Source organism: Meles meles, chromosome 20 (assembly GCF_922984935.1).
Source record: "Meles meles chromosome 20, mMelMel3.1 paternal haplotype, whole genome shotgun sequence".
Classification (NCBI taxonomy): Eukaryota; Metazoa; Chordata; class Mammalia; order Carnivora; family Mustelidae; genus Meles; species Meles meles.
Window position 1 is genome coordinate 57382196 of NC_060085.1, and position 20884 is coordinate 57403079.

Here is a 20884-nt window from a genome sequence, read left to right on the forward strand (position 1 = left end):
TACAGATGAGGACGTTTGGGTTTATGTATATGATCAGAATATAGCAAGGCTGGAAGGGAAGGAAAATTGGACCTTTTAGAATCCAGCCCATCTGATGAGATCAGAAGCCAGTGGGGGAGGACAAAGCTGGACTCAGCATCCAGGCCCAGAGGCCAAGAGAGGTCCTCCCAAGGCCCCCTAGAGAAAAGGACTTGGAAGGGTGGTAGGTAATTAGGGTGCTTGTCGGGAGGGGTCTAGAGTTCCCGTAAGAGCTGCGACCATGGGCTGGAGAGCTGTGGCAGGCCTTGGGGCTCCTGGGAAGCGAGGATCAGATTTGATCCGATTCGCTCCGACATGACCAGGTTTCTCACCTGCCCCTGGTTCACTGACCCACCCGCCCCCGCACCATGCGGCTCCCAGGAGAGCACGGCAAGAGGGAGGAAGATCAGGGCCGAGGGGCAGCTAGGGGTTATCCCAACTTGGGCACAATGAGGATCAGCTGAGACAGACCCTGAGCCCTGTAATTCTGCACACCTCCTTCCATGCCCACAAAGATCCCCCCACCCTGGGAACCTGGGGAGCAGCCTGTGCTCCCTGGCTTCATTGGGGTGTGCACACATGAGCCTGACCACTCGTTCTCATTACACCCCTGGCCTCTGTTAAAAGCCTGCCCTTCCCATCCCATTCCCTGCCACCTGGCGGGTGCCCCCAACGGTGTTCCTCGTCTCTGCCCCCCCCCCACCTGGTCTCACTGCCAAGAGGCGGGACGGGGGCTGGACGGGACTACAGCGCCTGCCAGGGAACCAACTTCGCCCTCTGTTCCAGGTATTCGAGAAGCTGCTGCTGCTGAACCCTGAAATAGAAGCAGAACAAATACTAATGTCACCCAACTCATTTATAAAGCTTCAGACAAACAGGTACGTGACTCAGCGCTCGTTTGCTGCAGGCTGAGGAGCGGCGCTCCGTGTCCGACGACTCATTTGTCAAAGTTGTCAGGAGCCGCAGATGCTTCCAGCCAGCTGCGTCCCTCTCTGTGCGAAGTGGGTGCGGCTTCTGCAGGCCCCTTCCCTGGCCCGCCGATTGCTCTTGTGGCTCCACGTGGCTGGTCCCCGTGGGCCTGTCTCTTCTTCCCTGGCGCCCAGCGAGCTTGTAATGCCCAGTGCTCCAGTCCGAGACTCCAAAGGGGGAAAGTATACCACCTTGGAAGAGTTAAACTTCCAAATGCCCCTTTGTCTTCAAGACACGCTGCCCGGCGGGTAGCATTGCTGAACCAGCAGCATGGGCATCACTGGGGCACAGGGTGAAAGGCAAGTCCTGGGCCCCACCCCAGCCCTGCACTCAGCCAGGGCCCCACTCAGGGGGGATGCACACCGGTGACTGCCGGTGTAATTCCTGTCTTGCTTCATGCGGTGCCTTTGGTAGCCCTGACTTGCGTGTGAGCGGCGGTTTGCCAAGGGGGGTGCTCCGAGGACCATGGGGTACTTGCATGTGAAACACACACGTGTCTAAATACCATCTGGTGTGCCCGTGGTGGGGAAGAGGAGCACAGCACGAGAAGGGCGACAGTCAAACAAGGTATGATGGTTAAGCTGTAACCCAAAGCAGGGCCTTCTGGGCGAGGATTTAGGAGAGACATGTCAGATAGAAATGCTTGAACTAGGTCTTTTTTTTTTTTTTTTAAGATTTGATTTATTTGAGAGCGAGAGAGCTCAGGCAAGAGCAGGGGGAAGGGCAGAGGGAGAAGCAGACTCCCCGCTGAGCGAGAAGCCCTACTGGGGCTCCATCCCAGGACCCCCCGGAATCATGACCTGAGCCAAAGGCAGACACTTAGCCGACTGAGCCCTGCAGGCACCTCTTGAGCTGGGTCTTGAAGGGTGAGCAGGACCTCTGCAGGTTCCAAGGAAGGGGCTGGTGATGGGGCAGAAAGTTGCAGCCGAGGCAATAGCACTTATTTTCATCGTCTGAGGAGGGTCCGTAGGGCTGCGTACAAAGAGCAAGGTGACAGGGGCTAGCCCTGGGGGCGAGCACATTTCCTTCTTGTCCTTTTGGGTTTTGTTTGTTTGTTTTGTTTTTTTAAGATTTTATTTATTCATTTGACAGACAGAGATCACAAGGAGGCAGAGAGGCAGGCAGAGAGAGAGGAGGAAGCAGGCTCTCAGGGAGCCTGATGCGGGTCTCGATCCCCGGACACTGAGATCATGACCTGAGCCGAAAGCAGAGGCTTTAACCCACTGAGCCACTCAAGTGCCCCTTGTCATTTCTTTATTAAACAAAACCCATGGGAGAGAGTATAAAACACTGTGGTATTTGTCTTCTAACCAGTGAGGATCATCGGCAGCTTTACGAACTGTTTTCTGAGCAAGTAGCCCACTTTCACTGAGTCCCTACCCTTAGAAATTAGACAGGGCAAGACCACTGCTTCCCTTTCACAGTTGGAGAAACTGAGGGCCGAGAGAGGAGACAGGAGGTGCCTCGAGGCACGCAGCTGTCTGCCGGGCACTGGGACTGTGCTCAGGATCTGCCCGACTAGGGGCCCTAACCACTTTCCACTGTGCCAGGCTACCTTATGTCACTAAATGAGACAGTCTGCCCCAGAAACGATCTTTACAGCAAATGTCCCGTGCGAGGCACGAGAGAAGCTCAGCGGTCAGTCTTTTCTCCAAGAAGCGATGCTCTCCTTGGAACTATCGGTTTTCCATATTAGGTTTCCCACAGGGGACCAAGGAGGTTATGTGCAGGCTGCCCACCTAGGTCCTGATGTACAGTGGGGCCAGGTTCAGGTCTTTTCTTCTCCCAGGAGCCCTCGGGAAGCCCAGATGGCTGCATCTCAGGGCAGAGACGCCGGGCCCCTTCGCTGTGACCTGCTCTCCCTGCAGTGCTCTGAAAAACTGGGTCTGCTTGTTTTTCAAAGGGATGGCGCAGCATCTCTGAGCTACCGCGTCCTGGGTGGGCCAGAGAAGGTCCCCGTGGTGCACGTAGATGAGAAGGGCTTCCTGACATCCGGGTCTGTGATCGGGATGTCTACAATCGAAGTGACTGCCCAAGAGCCTTTCGGGGCCAACCAAACCATCATCTTTGCCGTAAAGGTAGGATCGTGTTCTCCTCCTGTTTTAGAGTAATGAAAGCAATAGCATTGAAGGAAAAACCTGCCCCTCGCAGGTGTGAAATGGATCTATTCACCTTTGAGCTGAGAAATTGTATGGAAGAATTCACTGAAGGATAACTTTGGGGGCAAACGTCCCTGAGGAAAAGCTATAGCATCTTCTGGATGTCACAGCTGAAGGTCCTTGGAGGTTACTGATCGCAATGGCCTCATTTCACAGAGGGGGAAACTGAGGCCCAGCAAGGCCTATGATCTGCTGGGACTGGCACCCCCCGTGTCCTGATGGGGCTGCTGGTACCTGATTGGTGCCAAGGAGCAGTGGCTGTGTGTGCTAGATGCCCGGTGCAGAAATCATCGCATTATATCCATGGCGACATGGAGAATTCAGTAACCCATTTTACAGGCAAGGAAAGTGAGACTTAGAGTGGAAGTGAGTCACTCTTGGTGACTGTGAGGCAGAGCCTGGGCCCTAATCCACATGGGCTCAGCTCGGGGTTGTGTCCCCCAGCCTCATCACAACACTTTCCATGGTCCCCTGCCATTCGGTGCTCCTTAGTGCTGGGGGCTTTCTCCTTGAGCATCCTTGGGGTGGGTCCCCCAGATTTCCCTCCTGTACCTCCTCGCCACAGGCTGAATCCTGAGTGACAGACAAGACATGTGACTTCAAGTTTTGAGATTTTTGCCTGGGTCCCTGACCTGCTTCCTTAATTAGTGCCTTTTTGTTTCAAGGTGGGTGCCTTGCAGGGAACCCTCTACCCTACTTTTTGAGTAAGTGGAAGCTACTCACTCGTCATCCTACTTCAGCAAATAGGTATTGAGCACCAGCTGTTTACCTATCACTGCACCCACTGAGCTTTATCTCAGAAATTAGGTCTTTCGAGGGAGCGAACGTTCTGGCCAGGTTAGATTTTACTCAGAGTTAGGGGGCCAAGGCGCCGTCTCTGGACCTCGGGTTCCCTCCTCCCCATCCTGCTTTCCTTGGAGCACCCACAGCCTCCCAGTGCCCCCCAGTTAATGCTTCCCCTGTAGTCCCCAACGGGCATTCCTTCACTTGAATGCCCAGAGAGCCAAGTTTCCCCAAAGAAACCGAACATTAAAAGCCTAGGGGATATTTTTGCAAAATGAATAACGATAATTTTTCAAAGTCACGGGTTTTGGCTCTTGTAGGTTGGGTTTTCTTTTCATGAGTCTGGCCTGCTGTGTGGGAAGGCAGGAATCTCATCACTAGCTCAGGACTCTCAGGAGACCAAGGCCTTTCCTCCTTCCAGGACCCCCACGTCAATCCAGTCCCCGGTCCTTCCTGAGGGCGTACCCAGCTGGGGAGGCCGGTTCCCAGAGCGGTCACTACCACATCTGCTCTTGTCCTCAGGTGTCTCCTGTTTCTTACCTGAGGATCTCCATGAGCCCTGCCTTGCACACTCACAACAAGGAGGCTCTGGCAGCCCTGCCTTTGGGAATGACTGTGACCTTCACAGTCCACTTCCACGACAACTCCGGAGACATCTTCCATGCTCACAACTCGGTGCTCAGCTTTGCAACCAACAGGTAGGCTGTGGGAGACCCTCATTTCTCACAGGAAAGAGTGCCTCAGTTGGACCTGGATGGCAACTAGACAGTTTAGTGTCACTGAAAGGAGACTTCATTACCTGCGGTCACCAAGAGGAGGGGACGTGCCACACTTGTAGGGCCCCAGGGGGAAGCTCTGGGCTTGCTCAGGAGGCGGGAGTGAGGGGAAAACGGGCCCAGAGCCTTTATTACAGGAAGCTATCGGTGATGTCCCTGGTGGGCAGGAGGTGACACACAGGTGTCGGGGTTTGGGTTTGGGGTTGGAGGGCTTGAGGTAAGACTTCTGTATACCTGGGAAAGCCCGTCGCAGGGGACATGGAACCACGACACAGTCATGGCCAATGCATTGGCTCTGTGATCGGCGGATGGAAAAGGCCCACACCTTCCAGCACTCCGGTGCTGGTGAGGAAGTAGTCTGATGTTCACTGCCTCTGCTGTGTCTCACTGACACCTCACTATAGCCCATTTGCCGGGGCCCAGAGAGGTCAAGCCACTTGCCCTGGGTCACACAGCCAGGAAGTGGGGTTTGAATACCAGTCGCATCTGGCTCCATGGGCAAGTCATTTTGGCCATCTCTTACAGCTGTTAGCTGCGGCTGTATTTTGGAAGGTCTCAGGTGAGGTGGCAGGGCGCTCTCCAGAGCAGGAAGAGAGCCGTGGCCTCCATCTGGGCCCACTGAAACCTCTGACTGGGTCTGCTGGAGCAGTGAGTCTCAAGACGTGGTCCCCAGACCAGCCGGGCCAACAGCACCCAGGAGCCCTTAGAAATGCAAATTCCCAGGACCCAACACTTGGTGTTTTAAGGAGACCCCCAGGTGATTCTAAAGCCTCTGGTACAGATTAGCTAAAAGCAGGAGAGAGAGACGTTGGGCACAGGAGGAAAGAGGACAGCTTGGGCAGGGGTTCTAGGGAGTATGGGGACAGAAGAGTGTATGCAGGTGCGAGTGACCGTTGCACGTTGGCCTCCCGCAGGCCTGCGACAGATGTGTTCGCTGTGGCTCACGTACCCAGGGCCAAGCACTAGGGAAGCAGCATGGTAGAAGGACTGGGATTTGGAGTTAGGCCCAGTTCAAGCCCCAACTCTACCCTTTGTGGACCCTTCCCACACAAGGCAGCTCATCTCTCTAGGCCTCAGTCTCCATACCTGTCGTGTGGGGAACCTCCCTCGTCCTCAGGACTGTCAGCGGAGGCCATAGATGCAAAGGCCTCCGGCAAACCGTGGAGCTCTGTGCCCGTGGTATGAGCCATGCCTCGGTCTGGGACCAAGGCTACCCTGGAGGAAATGGAGGCAGGTTCTCCCAGCCCCTCGGCTACCCCCACAGAAGTCGTGCTGGCCCTTTTTTGGTGGGAACCCCTCTCCTGGGGACCTGTCAGGGCTGAGGGATCAGAAGGCACAGTGGAGGGAAGTGATAGAGCCAGAAACCCTGCCTCTCTGGCTGGCCAGTCCAGGCCTAGTGCTGACCAAGCACATGGCGCGCACCAGCTGCTGGTCCCTGTGCTTTATAGCCACCGACCTGGTTTAGCGCTACGTCAAGCCTAGGACGCCATGGGTTTATCCTCATCCCCATTTTAGAGGAGGCAGGGGGCAGAGGTCATGCCTCCTGAGAACCTCCCCCCCTGCTGTTGGGAGGGACTGGCAAGCGCTTTGTAACTCCCCTTGCCCTCTGGCCTCAGCTTTCCCTTCTAGAACATGGGGACGTACTCCAGGCCACCCCAGCTGTGGGCCAAGGGCTCCTCCTGGGACAGAGGAGAGAAGGTCAGGTTTAGCGTGTCCTGTAGTGGCCCCAGATCTGCACCAGCTGCTCAGTAACCTTGAGCCGGAGGAACGTCTGGGGCCACGGTCAGCAAGAAGCTTGTCTGGGCAGGGGCCTCCACCTTTCTCCCTCCGGGGTCAGGCACCTCTTCCCTGAGACTGAGCGCCCACCTCCCCCTCCTGTGCCTAGAGACGAGTTTGTGCAAATCGGGAAGGGCACCACCAACCACACATGCGTCGTGCGCACCGTCAGCGTCGGCCTGACGCTGCTCAGCGTGTGGGATGCCGAGCACGTGGGCCTCTCCGACTTCGTCCCGCTGCCCGTCCAACAGGCCATCTCCCCGGAGCTGTCTGGAGCGCTTGTGGTGGGAGACGTGCTCTGTCTGGCCACAGTCCTGGTCGGCCTGGAAGGTAAGAGAGATGGATACGGGCCGGGGACTCCTTCTGAATCCGGGCAGCCCCAAAGATGGGAGCGGGCCCCCTTGGTGCGGGTAAGACAAGCAGAGCTCGGAGGAGGTCCAAGAGCAAGCATCAGAGCCCTACAGGCAAAACCCAGTGTGCTGCCTCTTTTGGCAAACAGGATGGCATTAGAACTCCGCCACCCCTCTTCGCTCACGTGCTGTTGGTGGCTGTGTCTCCCCTACACCAGCCGGGCCGAGCAGTGGCATCAAAGACCTCCAGGCCCCCACGGCCTGACACATGTACCATCTGGCTCTTTACAGCGCAAGCTTGCCAGCCCCTGCGCTCGCGTAGCACTGTCTGGGAGAAGTTTCTGCCACCGTGGAGACATCCCATATCCGCTAAGGCGGGGGGCCCTCCCAGTCCAGCCCTCAAAATGCACCCAAGGGACTACCTATTTCATATGAAGGCACGTGTGCCTAGCGGTTACAGGGCTGGACAGAGTACATCCGAAAGGAAATGTAAGCAAAAATGTAGCTACTGGGCCCGTTCCGTGGTTCCCGGTTTCAGCTGCTCCCACGCCACCCGTGTTGTACATCCGTGACCTACATCATTTGGTTTTTTTCAAATTTTCAAATTGACTCCCTATTTTTTCTTTATCTAATTCATTTTAAAAGGAAGTTAAACACTGCTCTTAAAAACAAATCTAACTTGCCAGAAATAGAATGTGGTTGTTATTTTGTGGTCTGTATTCTGTAACGTGATTGGCTTTTAACTGCGAAATGTTGTCTAGCGCCGCTCTCAAGCCTGACACCGGCTTTGTTTGCTAAAAACATGGGATAAACAGTTGGGGGTGGGCAGGGGTGGTCCTGTGGAGAGGGCCAGCTCCCAGGTCATCCCAGGACGAGGGAATGATTAGGAGATTATAAGCAGGGAGAGACTGGAGAGAAAGGAGGGCGGGAGGTTCACTCTGAGCAGGGGTCGCAGCTGTGCCGAGAGCAGGTGCCCTAGGCCTGCAGGTAGCCCTGGGTGGCTACAGCCAGGAGCCTGGCGGGGGGGTGGGGAGTGGGCCCCAGCCAGGGTGCCAAGGTCAGTGGGATGGATGGCTTCTACCCTCAGGGTGAGGAGTTGAGCCCCCAGGGCAGCAATGTGGAGCATGGGGCTGGGCGGGGCCAGAGGCTGATGCGGTCCCCTGGGGGACAGAGTTTGGCCATGGTATTGGCTGTGGGAATGGTGAGTGACAGCCAGCACTTCCTCTCCCAGGCCTCTCTGGAACCTGGAGCTCCTCAGCCAGCAACGTCCTCCACGTCGACCCGAGGACAGGCGTGGCGCTGGCCCGAGAGGCAGGATCTGTGACCATTTACTACGAGGTTGCTGGGCACCTGAGGACCTACAAGGAGGTGGGACTTCGGGGCCACACTTGGCTGACCCTCTGGGGTGAAACCCTTAGCTTTCTCTACTGAATGACTCCCTTTTCTCGAGCAAAGAGGCAGTAGCATCTTGCTAGCAGTCAAGATCCGGAGTCATGAGTCCGGGTTCCGCTGCCCCCTGCCTCTGGGATTGGAACAAGCTCCCTTTTTGGCACAGGCCCCTGCCTCCCTGCATTCAAAATGGTGTCATGACAAGGGCTGGTATCCTGGAGTTGCCGTCCCCCCATTCCCCGGCTCCCACACACTCTGGTGGACCGGCAGGAAGGTCCTCCATGGGCATCCCCCCGGGAGTCCTGGGGTGGGTGGGCCGGTGTGGTGATTTGGCGTCACTGACGAAGTTAAGCCTCCCCTGCAAGCCACCCCTTGAGTCTTTCTGGAGGCGAACAAAACCGTTCTCTCCTCTGTTTATCTCCAGCCGAGAATGAATCAATGAGCCACGTCGGGCCGCGTTCCAAATGTGTCTCATTTTAGAGCCAGCATGCACGTGACCGAATCCAGCAGTTTAACCTAATAGCTCGCACATTTAGTGCTGGGGCCGTGCAGTGGGGGAGCCGATCCCAGATAGGGGCACCTGGTGACTGAAGAAGCTGTGTTCTCCCGGGAGGAGCCACCGAGAGTGGGCAGGGGCTGGGGGAGGGAGGGAGCGCCTGGATGAGAGAGCGTGGCATAGGCAACGTTGGCCCAGCCCTGACGGCGGGAACCTACCTAGGCTGTGCGGGGGAGTGGAGGCCGGCATGGCCATCATGATGCAGCCTGGGTTCCAGGGAGTTCTGTGGAGTGGTTAAGCATGTGAGCCTCAGGGCCAGGCTGCCTGGGTCACTGAGAGGCTGTGTGGCATCAGGTAAGTTATTTCACCTCTCTGTGCCTTGGTTTTCCTGTCTGTGAAATGGATAGAAGAGTGTTGTAAGGATTAAGGGCACTCACATGTGTGAATCGCTTGGAATGGTCCTCAGCAAACCTTCAGTAGGTTTTAGCTGCACTGTTACTACTTTACAGCAAAGAGACAAAAGCTTATGCCAAAAGTGACTAGATCAGAGGTAAGGTTTGGAATGGGTCCCAGTGTCTGGCAAAGTCTAAGAGCCCAAGAGAGGGAGAGGAGCTGCAGGGAAAGCAGGCAGGGGGCTGGGGATGGGACTGGCACCATTGGGCGGGCAGAAATTAACAGTGGGTTTGGGGGAGTCATTGGAGATCGATGACCACTTGGAAGTAGGGATTGAGGGAGAAAGAGGCTTTGGGGATCCGGGGTCTGGCTTGGGTGACAAGGTGGATGTTGGTCCTTTACGCGGACTGCGGTGGAGGGTGGGTAGGGGTGCAGGAGGAGGGGCCGGCATGGGTGGAAGATGAGTGAGTTGAGACATGGCCAGCCTAAGGTGGTTACTGCTCCTCTGTGTGGGGCTGGTGGTAAGGCAGCAGGTGTTCCTGGAGCTCCAGAGCAGGGAGGAGAGGCGTTGGGGGGCTAAGGACAGGGATGGTTCTGGAAGACCTGAGAATGGACGGGACCATGCAGAACATACTAGAGCAGGATGGGAGAGGGGCAAGGCCTTGGGTCCCCTCTGCAAGGTGTGGAGGAGGAAGAAGAAGAAGTGGGGAGAAGATGATAGCATGGTGGTCAGAAGGAGTCCAGGAGAAGATGGGAAGACCTAGGGCCCGGGTGCAGGTACCTACCAGTGAGTCTGGAGGCCCTGGGGCCAGCCCGTAGGCCTGCCTATGCTTCTGCATCAGCCATGGCCCTGGTAGCTGCATGGGCTTTGGGGAGGAGTGAGACCGCATTCCTGCTCTTAGGGAGATCACATTCTGGTAGAAATCAGATCTGTGGGAGGCAGGAAGTGCTGAGTGCCTGCCCAGAGGTGGGTAGACAGGCTTCCAGCTAGAGCGGGTGACTCGAGCTAGGCCTACAAGGACCAACGGGGTCAGTCTCTGCTGGGAGGGTGGAAGCTTAAGGCAGGCGCACAGCTGGGGCGAGGGGTGGGGGAGGTCTGGGTGTGGCCAGTGCAGGATGAGCAAAGGGGATGGGTAGGAAAAAGTCTGGGAAGACTTCAGTCTGGCCCGGGGCGGGGGGTGGGGTGTCAGTCCTTACCCAAGGTATGTGGGTTGCATTTTCATCCAGGTGATTTATGTTGAATAAATGACAGTAAAGTAGTAAAGTAAAACAGTGCCTTCTCTCCTCACCGAAAGCCTAATTAACCAAACTGATGAACAGAGAAGTGATCGCAACTGTTCCAGGAGCCAAACTCTGTAGCCCACTCCAAACCATTGAACGAATTCAGGCCCGCAGTCCAGCTGGGTCTCTGCTGTTCTGGAAAAACAGTCAGCTCAAAGAGAGGGCAAGGCTGCAGAGTCTGACTGGCCCCAGGGCCTAACCCCAGCTCTACCACCTCTGGGCAAGTCTCTCAAATGTTGAGCCTCAGTCTTGTCCCCTGTGCAGTGGGTTGTGTCTCATCACAGGCAGCAGGGTGAGGTCATGAAATTGTCCAGCCACCAGGCCCACACGTGGTCGGTGCTCAGTGCAGCTGCCTCGGCTCCCTCCCCAGATAGCGATTGGTGTCCCTCAAAGGATCGTGGCCCGTTCCGTCCGCCCAGGCCAGACCAGCTTCCAGGAGGCCTCCAAGGTGACCGTCACCGTGGGAGACAGAAGCTCTAACCTGAGAGGTAGAGAGTGAGGGGCTTGCTTGGTCCGGGGAGGGGCCCTGCCGGGCTCAGGGGCTCTGCTGCCATTTTGTCTGCTTTTCCCACTCAAACTCACGCCAGAGCTGCATTTAAACTCCTTCTGGCCCGTTGCTTCCAGCTTTTTAGAAACCCAAGTCGTCCCCAAGCAGAGACAATGAAAAGAGACTTTCCTAAAAGATCCCAGTGCCCAGAAATAGCCTGTGTCTAAGCCAGAAATGCCCCTTCAGCCCTGGGTCACCTGAGGAAAGAAAGCCACACTTTACCCCTATGAATCCCATAGGGGTAATGACTTAGCAGAGATCTCAGGGCTGATTCTGTTGTTTTTTTTTTTCTCCAAGAATTTATTTATTTATTTGACAGAGATCACAAGTAGGCAGAGAGGCAGGCAGAGAGAGAGGAAGGGAAGCAGGCTTCTTGCTGAGCAGAGAGCCCGATGTGGGGCTCGATCCCAGGACCCTGAGATCATGACCCGAGCCGAAGGCAGAGGCTTAACCCACTGAGCCACCCAGGCACCCCTGACTCTGATTTTTGTAATTAGCTCTTCCAAGCCATACATGGAACATTCGACCCTGTCCCCTGCCCATGACAGCCCTGGACAGCAGCTGTCAGGAATAAATACATCAATACAGACTGGTTTTTTGTTTGTTTTTGGTTGGTTTTCGTTTTCTTTTTTTTTTTTAACCACTTAACTGGTGGAATTAAATACGGCTGTCCTTGTTCTGATTGATGAGACACCTTTACTGTATCCACTCACCTCTGTTTTCCTACCTCAGTGTGCGGGGACAGCACCATGCAGTCGCCGAAATGACCCTCAGTGTATTCATGGGGAACTCTTGCGCTCCTGATGTCCAGAAATAAATCGCCCATCTCTCCCCGCTGACGGGACAGACGATGCGCGTTAGTGGGCCTGACCCATCCAGCTGGGCCTGGGTACAGCCTCTAGCACAATTGCTCGGATTCGGATCTGGACTTGCCCCAATTCCGAATGGCCCTCCTCCTCCCTAGAATTGTCCTCGGCTTTTGTAACCTCCAGCAGCATTGCGAAGCTGGGGGCAGCTCCCGGGCACCCCGCAGGCGTCAGTTCGCAGCCCCTCCGGCCTGTGTGTGCGGCCTGCCCTCGCTTCCCCGTTTTGGGACGGCAGGCATGTGCACAGGCCCCGGGCGGGCCTGGCCCACACCCTCCTCACCCACCTCCCATCTCCAGGGGAGTGCTCGCCAGCCCAGATGGAAGTCATCGAGACTCTGCGTCCAGAATCCCTCATTAGCTGCCAGGTTCAGTTCAGGCAAGATGTCTTCGATTTCCCAGCACGCGAAGTCTTCACCGTGGAGCCAGGATTTGACGCAACTCTGGGTGAGTTCGCGAGGGTTCGAATGGGTGTGTTTGGCCCACTATGCCTCTGTGCAGAGGGGCCCTGTCTGTCAGGAGCCCAGCCTGGGGACTGAGGCCACCCTCTGGACACGGGTCCCTTGTGGCCACCAGGAGGGCTTGGCCGGCCCATGCTGGGTGACAGCCGCTCCCCGCAGCCCCCTCCATGCGGCAAGAAGGACACACTTCCGAGCTGGAAAAGCTGGGCTCAAGGCCCAGAGCCCGTGGTGTCAAGGCTCTGCAAACTGGGCAGGATGGTGCGTTGCCCGCCCTGCTGACAGGGCTGAGCAGTGCAAGCGAGCAGCGGCGAGAAGGGTACCGGGAAACGAGTTGGGGGCTACACGGCGCGTCAGCACGTCACCGTTCCACGGCCTTTGGAGCTGAAGGCGGGTGCCCTGGCGTCGGAGCGGCCGCCTGGTCCCCTGGCATCCTGGCCAAGTGACACTGTCACCAATGCACCCTAAGAAGAGGGGTGCCCTCCTGGGGCACTTCAAGGGTTCAGTAGGATAGTGCCTGTGGCCTGCTTAGCACGGGCCAGCACACACTCCTATCGAGTCCCTGATGGTCGCTGCCAGCATCGGTATGATAACGATCGCTGATGAGCGTTTGGCCCGTTTTTCAGTTCCTTCCAAGAACATGCAGCCCAGTCTTAATTAGCGGGAATTAGACACAGCACTGTGCCAGGCCCTAAGCCCAGCCTGCCACTCCCTGTGGCTCGGGTTAGTACCCAGGCCACTGCCTAAGACACTAGAGGTACGTCCTCAGGGCACGTCGTGTGTGGGGCCCAAGCGTACAGAGTGGGCATCCGGGGGTCCCTTATCCTCTTTACCCACGAATGTGGCCCCATGAGGGGCAAAATGTTATTCCCACCTGACCAAGGGTCAGCAAGAAGGCCGACTCACGGAGGGGCACGTGGCTGGCATGGGCATGGAAGCGACTCCAGCACAGGCACCCAGTTTCTCAGTTGCAGGGGAGGGCTCTCTAGGACCCCCGTTGGCAGTATTCATTTGACTCGTTTGTCCACTCAGCACAGGCACGGTACCAAAATAGTCCCAATCCATCCCCTCCAAGAACTTCCTGGCTCTGTACTGGGAGTCAGCCCCAGACAGCCTGTAAGCCCAGCATCGGGTCAGGGTAACTGTTGATCATTGACTCACGGTCCCTCTGAGCCAGGATGGCTGGGCCCTGAGATGCAGCCCTGGCCCACGCCTTCCCACCCCGGGGAACGTCAGGGCAATGGGGATCTGGTGAACCAGAGCATTCTGGGAAGGGAGCCAGAGTGCTTGTCCCAGAGAGGGTGTTCAGACCACCAGGGTTACATCCCTGGAGGGTCCCAGAGGAGGGGATGCCTCAGGGGGGCTCTGAAGGAGGGTGGGAGTTGTCCAGTTAGAGAAGCCAGTAGAAAGCATAGCATCAGGACACGGGCAGGAGAAGAGACCATGGGGAACCTCCTCGTCTCCACAGGCCGGTACCTGTGCTCGGTCACGATGCACAGGCTGACAGACAAGCAGCTGAAACATCTCAGCGTGAAAAAGACGGCACTGCTGGTCACCGCCTCCATCCCGGGCAGCCACGCCCCCAGAGAGCATGTGGGCGCCGAGGTGCCCTTCAGCCCAGGGCTGTACACTGACCAGGCCGAAATCCTTTTGAGCAACCACTACACCAGCGCCGAGGTCAAGGTCTTTGGTGCCATGGAGATTCTCGAGAACCTGGAGGTGAGTGGCATCCACACGTGAGCCAGGGACCTCAGAGATGACCCGGAAGCAGGGAGGCCCGGGGGGAACGTGGAGGCCTGGACCACCTCTCTTTTAAATGAGAAATTTAAAAGAAAATGTGAATACACCATATCCTTTTCTTTCTTCCCACGCCACTACCATTATCTATGAACCTGTCTCACTGTATGAATTACTGTGATTTCTGCAAGCCTTCCCCAACCAGCAGTTAAGTACGTGGAGCCAGTATTTAGCATAGGGCTTCCCGGGCACATAGTACATGCTCAGTGAACATTTGGTATGCTCAGTGAATGAAGTCAGTGCAGGACTGCACACTGACATGGGGCAGGAGGGAAAACCTCTAATCCCTGACCTGTCACTGACACCTACACAGCTGGGGACAAGTCCCTTGCTCTGGGCCTCAGTTTCCCATCTGCTGAGCGAATGGTGTCCTGGGTCCTGCCATGCAGTGCGCTGGGAGATCTGGGGTGACAGGCCCAAGGGGGTTTTGGCTCCTCTGTTTACCTCAGCCCCTGTCTCGCTGCAGCGAATGTGGCTGAACATCCTTGGAGAGAGACAGGGATGAATTTGTTGCTGGTGACAGAGGGTCTGCCAGGCCTTGGGGTTGAGCTGCTGGCGATCAGCCAGGAACAGAGCTCCAGGCTGTTCCCTTGGAAAGTTGGCATTTGGTGATGGTTCATGTTAGTTTAACATTTTTTTAAAGAGCCCTTGATAAGAATTCATGGTATTGATTTGTCCTTTCCTTAAAAACACTCTAAGTATAGACACCGTGCTCCTTCCCTGACTTCGCAGATTTCCTGCTGTCAGTTAGAAGCACCCAGGCATCATCACCTGCCTAGGAGGGGGGCCTGGGGAGGGGTCTCCACTCCTCCACCCTCGGGCCCAGGAGGGCAGCACAGCATTCCAGGCAGAAGTGAGGCATGCTCCTCTCCAGCCCTAATGTCTCTCCCAGGTGAAATCGGGGTCCCCAGCCGTGCTGGCCTTTGAGAAGGAGAAGTCTTTGGGGCTCCCCAGCTTCATCACCTACACTGTCGGCATCTCGGATCCCACAGCCGGCAGCCAGGGGCCTCTGTCCACCGCCCTGACCTTCTCCAGCCCCATGACTAACCAAGCCATCACCGTTCCGGTCACCGTAGCCTTTGTGATGGATCGTCGAGGGCCTGGTCCTCGTGAGTCATGGGACGGAACACAGCTGGGGTGGACCTGGGTAGGGAGGGCTGGGCTGCATGGTCCTAGCTGTTTGCGGCAACCTGGGGGCATCGATAACAGGACGACTCAGAAACGCAGAATATCCTGCGAAGCAAATATGGCTCATTCGAGCAGCCACACGTGCTTTGCTTCCCCGTCTGCTCTCAACACGGCAGTTAGAGGGATCCTGTTGAAAAGTGACTAGTCCATGCCCCTCCACTGCTCAACACTCTGCTGTAGCTCCCACCTCCCTCAGGAGGTAAAGCCCAAGTGCCCCCAGGATCTTGGAAAGCCCCACATAATCCCCACGCTGGCCTCCCTCCTGTTTGGGGCACATGTGCGGCCCCCAGCTAAGTCCCTGGCATTCACTGTTCCCTCTGCCTGGGATGCCTTTCCCCCAGATAGCCCCTTAGCCAACACCCCCCGCCTGCATCCAGCCAAACTTCCCTCAGACTTTCTCTGCTCATATAGTAGGAAACGTCGAACCTTACTTCTACTCGAGTCTTTTTCCATCTTCCATGGCACTATTCTCAACTGTCAGCCTATGGAATAATTAATACAATTAATTATTACTAAACTAATCATTAGTTAATGATTAATTAATACAATTATGATTGCCACCAGTCTTCCCCGACTGGAAGCTGAGCACTGTATGTGGGGACGGCACCTAGAAGAGGGCGTAACTAGCATACCATAGGTGCTCAGTGTGGGCGACTCATTGATTCTGTAGACATTATTAGCACCTGCTGCGTGCCAGGCCCTGTGCTGGGCAGAGGCCTGAGAAGCCCCCCACCCCAAATAGGGCATGGATTATAAACACAGCAAGAAAGGAATGAAGGCACACAGAGGGGGTAATTTTACCTCTGCTGACTTGAGGGTACCATTCAAAGGGGCTGTTCCACCAGGTCCAGAAGGAGGAGTAGCTGGGGGAGGGCAATGCAGTCAGTAAGACCCTGGGGTGATATGCAGGATAAGAGGCTGGGCCACGAGGAGCCTTGAATGCCAGGTCAGGGGCTCAGGCCTTTTCTTGAGAGCAAGAAAGTGGCCTGGTCAGTTCTGGCTGGGAGCAGACTGTAGGGATGGGACCAGGGTCAAGGGCACTTGAAGAGGCGAACACCTCCTGACTGCCAAGCAGGGATGTGTCCTGACACAGGACAGCCCAGTGAGGGAGAGGAGGGTGCAGGATGAGGTAGAGGGAGACGGAAGAGGAGGCCACAGTCTAGACCACCCCGAGGCAAGCCCCCAGGGGTGTGATGGCTTTAGAGCAAATGATACTGGCATCCCTTGGTGCATGGGCCTCAGTTCTGAGAACGGCAATATCCCTGTCCAGTGCCTTTGCCCAGCACTGACTGGCATTGTCCTGAGCAGCGCAGCTCATGGCTGGACACTTTCAACACTGCCTTGCCTTTCCAGGCAACACAGCTGCCTCCCGGGCATCTCCCCCTCCCCCTTGACTCCCCCACACACGTCTGTCCTTCCTTGGAATGGGTATGGACACGGAGCCCACCTCCAAGGAAGCGGGGCCTCAGATGGAACTGGGTTGGTTCCAGTGACCCAGAGTGGGCTAGAACAGAGCACTGGTGTGACCGCCCTACAGTACCGGACACTGGTCCCGCACCCCAGGCTTGGGCAGGCCACCTCACCCTCTGGCTGGGCACACAGACACAAGGCAACTCCATGTGTTGGTTTGGTGACTTGTCTTTCCATCGATCGCAGACGGCGCCAGCCTCTTCCAGCACTTCCTGGACTCCTACCAAGTGATGTTCTTCACGCTTTTCGCCCTGCTGGCTGGGACTGCTGTCATGATCATAGGTGAGGTGGGCCGCACTGTGTGCCCTGGGTTGCTCCCCCCGCCCACTCTAACCAGCCACATGGTCTTGCAGCCTACCACACCGTCTGTGTGCCCCGGGAGCTCAACGCACCTCCGGCCCTCTCCCCACGAGCCAGCCCTCGCCACAGCCCCCACTGTGAGTACCCCCTCACCGGCGGATGCAGCCAGGCAGGGCTGGGGCTAAGAGGAAGGGGTCCTAAGGGAGGAAGTGGGGATCAGGGCCCTGAACCCCAGGTCTCAGGAGCTCTGGCCCTGGGCAAGAGTGGCAGCTGAGGTATGAGGCCCAGAAGGCAAATCGGGGAGCTGGGGAGGGGTAACAGAACACTGGTCCTGGGCGAGGAGAGCTTTCCCCAGGCAGAACCGTACAGGGTGGCAGGGTGGTGGGCTGGCGGGCTGGCGACAGGGAGCTGTCTGTGGGTGTGCTCGCTGGGACTGGCTCCCCGTGCAAGAGATGCCACAGAGGGCTCGAAGCTGGGTTGGGCTTACTGACTCAGGTGCGGGTTCAGACAGCCCCAGTGATAGATCTCCCAGAGGGAGAGGAATCACGAGGACCATTCCTCTTCATGGTCCCGTTGTCCCTGGTGACCCTGTACAGCTCCAGGGGATACTTCTGTCTGTGAGAAGTGCAGTGTCCGACCACAACGGCGCATGGCAGCCCTTACATCTTCTGTGTTCCGTTGGAGGGTTCTTTCCTCTGAACAGGTGTCTGCTGAGCCCAAGAGGGCAGGGCCAGGCTTCAAAGAATCTGAATTTTTGGAAGAGAAGAGTTCCGTATATAGATGCATTTTCCTGGGTGACAAGATCCCGCATGCACCCTGGACCCCTAGCACCATAGCCTTCCACCAACGTCCCCCAGCCAGCCCCGCAGTGGGCACTCACCTTTTCTAACCCCGTCTCCCGGTGCACCCCTCCCTCAGGGTCTTGGGGCCACTGCGGAGTTGTGGCTTTGTTTCTGGAATACTCTGGACTTTTCTGCTCACATGGGAGCCTTTGTTCATGCAGCTTTCTCAAGGAGCTCTTCCTGCCGGGATGGCCAGACCCTCCTCCCAGCATGCCCCGTGGGCTCATGGATGCTTCCATGTGGTCCTGAGACCCGCTGCTTGCTCTCTCCCACAGGTCTGCTGTGGGGGAGCGGGGGGTCAGGGCTTCCACTCCAGGTCTCCCTGCATGTCCAGCCATCACTGCCATCCCTTGGGTGACATCACGCCGCTGGCCCAGGGCTGCCTGGGGGACTGGTCGCTGGGGGAACGAGGTGGCCGAGGTGGGCTGCCGACACTTCTTCCCAGAGGCTGTTCTGGCGCAGTCACTGAGGAATCCCCGGGGAAGGCCGAGCTCTCCTGTTTGCTCTGTTCCTCACTTCATCTCTCTCCCCGCCTAGATTTCGCCGCCTCGTCGCCGACGCCTTTCAACACACTGCCTCCCAGCCGCAGACCCAGCCCGCCCTCAAGGCTGTGGAGCCCCGCATACACCTCCCACTAGTCGGCGGGCTGGCCCTGCGCCCCCACGGTGGGGACACCCCCGCTCGGCCCGTCCTGGAGTGCCAGGCCCCCTCTCTGCCTGTCCTGGCCTGTAGCTCAGGCCGTGCCCGCTAGCTGCTGCTGACACGGAGGAGTCCCAGGTGGCTTCCGTGTGGTTTTGTTCTTAGCCTTCGCGAACACGCTGGCTCATTCCTTCATGCCTGGTTGTCTGGGGTTTCTGGACAACGTGCATTCCTGCTTCTCTTTTCCCTCCAGCCTCTAGAACCCCCTTCTTCTCAAGACTTTAAACAGGCAGAAGCTCCGTTTCCTAGGAGGGGTTGGTACTGCAGTGGCCTCAGGGATTTTTGTGGGGTTTCCCCCGCCGTGAAAGCTTTACCCTTAGTCTGGCTCCTGCTAGGAGATGAGGAGAGAGAACAGACATGAGTGTCAGGTGTGGGCCCCATGACCACACAGAAGCCTCAGGAAAGCGGCAACGGGGACCCCGTGCTGGCTCAGCCTCCCCAGGGGCCACTACCGGGCCGTGGGAGCTGTGAGCTGGCTGCTCTCTGACCCTCTGTGGACCACTGTGAATTGAAGGCAGCCTTTGTGTTTCTGTTTCCTAAGCATGGAAATGTCTCCTGGGACGTGGCCGCAGCCCCTTTGGGCTATCCGGTGGGGTCTGGTTCCTTCTCTCTCTCCCCGCTTCTCTACGGAATCGTAGTTAGGAAAAGGTCCTTGAGCCAGAGACCAGGATCCTTCCTTCCACGCGTTCTTCCAGAGAAGCCACCGTGCTCCGCCCAAGCACAAAGACCCAGTGTTACCTGTTCCTCCTGCCACATCTCAGCAGACCTGAGCCTCTGGCCCGCCCAGTGCGGGCCCCAGTCTCCCCATGGCATTCCCCCAGCGAGCCATGGAGCCCGGCCTGGCCAGTGAGGGCAGTGGGCCTGCTTTCCAGGAAGGGACTGGGAAGGAGAAGACAATGAAGAAAAGGCCCTCTTCCTTCCCAGCCCGTTGTTCATTCAGCACCAGAGGCCTCCAGACCGCGGCCCCTCTGCCTGTGGCCAAGAGCCGGGCCACTCTCAGGATGAACTCGAGACACCCCCCGCCCCCGAGCCAGGTACGCATGGCTGCTGCGTGGGGAGTCGTCCACTTTGACTCTGAGCCACAAGTGTGAATCCGCTTCAGGCCTCTAGGGCTGGGCCGTGCGATTTATTTTTGTAAAGCTGGAGACAGGAAGAATTGTGCCTTGCATATTACTTGAGCTCAAACTGACAACTTGGATGTAAATAGGCGCATTTCTACTTGGTTTATTTAATAAAGCTCTCTCTAATTTCGTAAGAAGGGCGTGCTCGTTGCCAGAATTGCCGACGTCCTGCCTGGAAGGGACCAGGCTCTGGTGACTTTGCTTCTGGTTACGTGGGTTTGGGGAGCAGATCTGTTCCGCTGCCCCTCTGTGCCCCACTCCCCCTTCTCTGGCTGGCCACCCAGGCCTCCCTCCCACGCTGTGTTCCCATGGCTGCCAGCCTGGGGCCCCATAGGTGCCCGAGGACATGGGAGCCCTGCCCACACGTCACCAGGTATCACCACGGCCTCCCCACCCTATCTCCCTTTCTCCCTCGGGCACCTCTCACTCTATAGCTGTTTCTTCCTCCTGTCCCCCTGGTCTCCACCCTCACTCTCCTCAGAAGCTGACCTCCGTGGGATCACCATCCCCCTGCCTATTGGTCCCCAGCCCCTCACCCTCTGCCTGTCCGGGTACTTGCTCCTCTTGGGGGTGGACCTCAACTGACCCATCACAGGCTCACCGTGAGAGCTCAAGGCAGTTTCTGCTGTCCTGTGTCATGGAGCAGATGCCTAGAGAGACCAGGGGGCCGCCTGGTCCGGGGCCACAGGCTACCCGGAGGTTCCTCCGGTGGAGGCCACCTGTCCCCCATGTCACCCGCCTTCTTCCTTAGGTCCCACACCACCAACCCGGAGCTGGGTGGAAAGTGGCCACAATACACTCCAGGCCCCGCAGCACTTTTGGCTGCTGGAAGCCAATACACGACTGTGCTGTGGGGACAGAACACGGGCAATGGTGCCCCGTGCAGCTCGTGAAATGGACGAAACGGCGGGTGGTGTCCCCAACACCACGTCATCCCTCCCCTGGCTAAGCAGACCAGGTAAGGGCCACCAGAACGGCTAGGTCCTTGTCTGTGGAGCCTGTGCCGGGACCCGGGACAGCCTCCCTGCGCAGCAGAGGACACACCCAGCAGCCTCAAGATCCAGCGGGTCTTCTGCCACGGCCAAACCTCATCCCCGTGGATTCAGGGGCATCGCCCAAAAGCAAGCCCAGCGGCCCAACTCTGTGACCCTCCTGCAGGCTACAACCCCACATCTAGCCGCTGCCTCTCGGGAGCCCTGCCCCAACCAC

At 57.3% G+C, this 20884-nt stretch overlaps 1 protein-coding gene across 1 annotated transcript in view; it reads left to right on the forward strand.

Annotated features, from left to right (window-relative positions):
• Positions 1–19809, forward strand: part of NUP210 (nucleoporin 210) — a 104804-nt gene extending 84995 nt beyond the window's left edge. Inside the window, exons 29-40 of the mRNA XM_045990659.1 lie at positions 805–896; positions 2891–3065; positions 4452–4627; positions 6591–6811; positions 8063–8199; positions 10761–10878; positions 12101–12247; positions 13727–13977; positions 14948–15164; positions 16900–16995; positions 17067–17150; positions 18393–19809. Coding sequence (XP_045846615.1) covers positions 805–896; positions 2891–3065; positions 4452–4627; positions 6591–6811; positions 8063–8199; positions 10761–10878; positions 12101–12247; positions 13727–13977; positions 14948–15164; positions 16900–16995; positions 17067–17150; positions 18393–18493 — 1815 coding nt within the window. The 3' untranslated portion in view covers positions 18494–19809. The remainder of the gene's footprint in view (positions 1–804; positions 897–2890; positions 3066–4451; positions 4628–6590; positions 6812–8062; positions 8200–10760; positions 10879–12100; positions 12248–13726; positions 13978–14947; positions 15165–16899; positions 16996–17066; positions 17151–18392) is intronic.
• The last annotated feature ends 1075 nt before the right edge of the window (positions 19810–20884 follow it).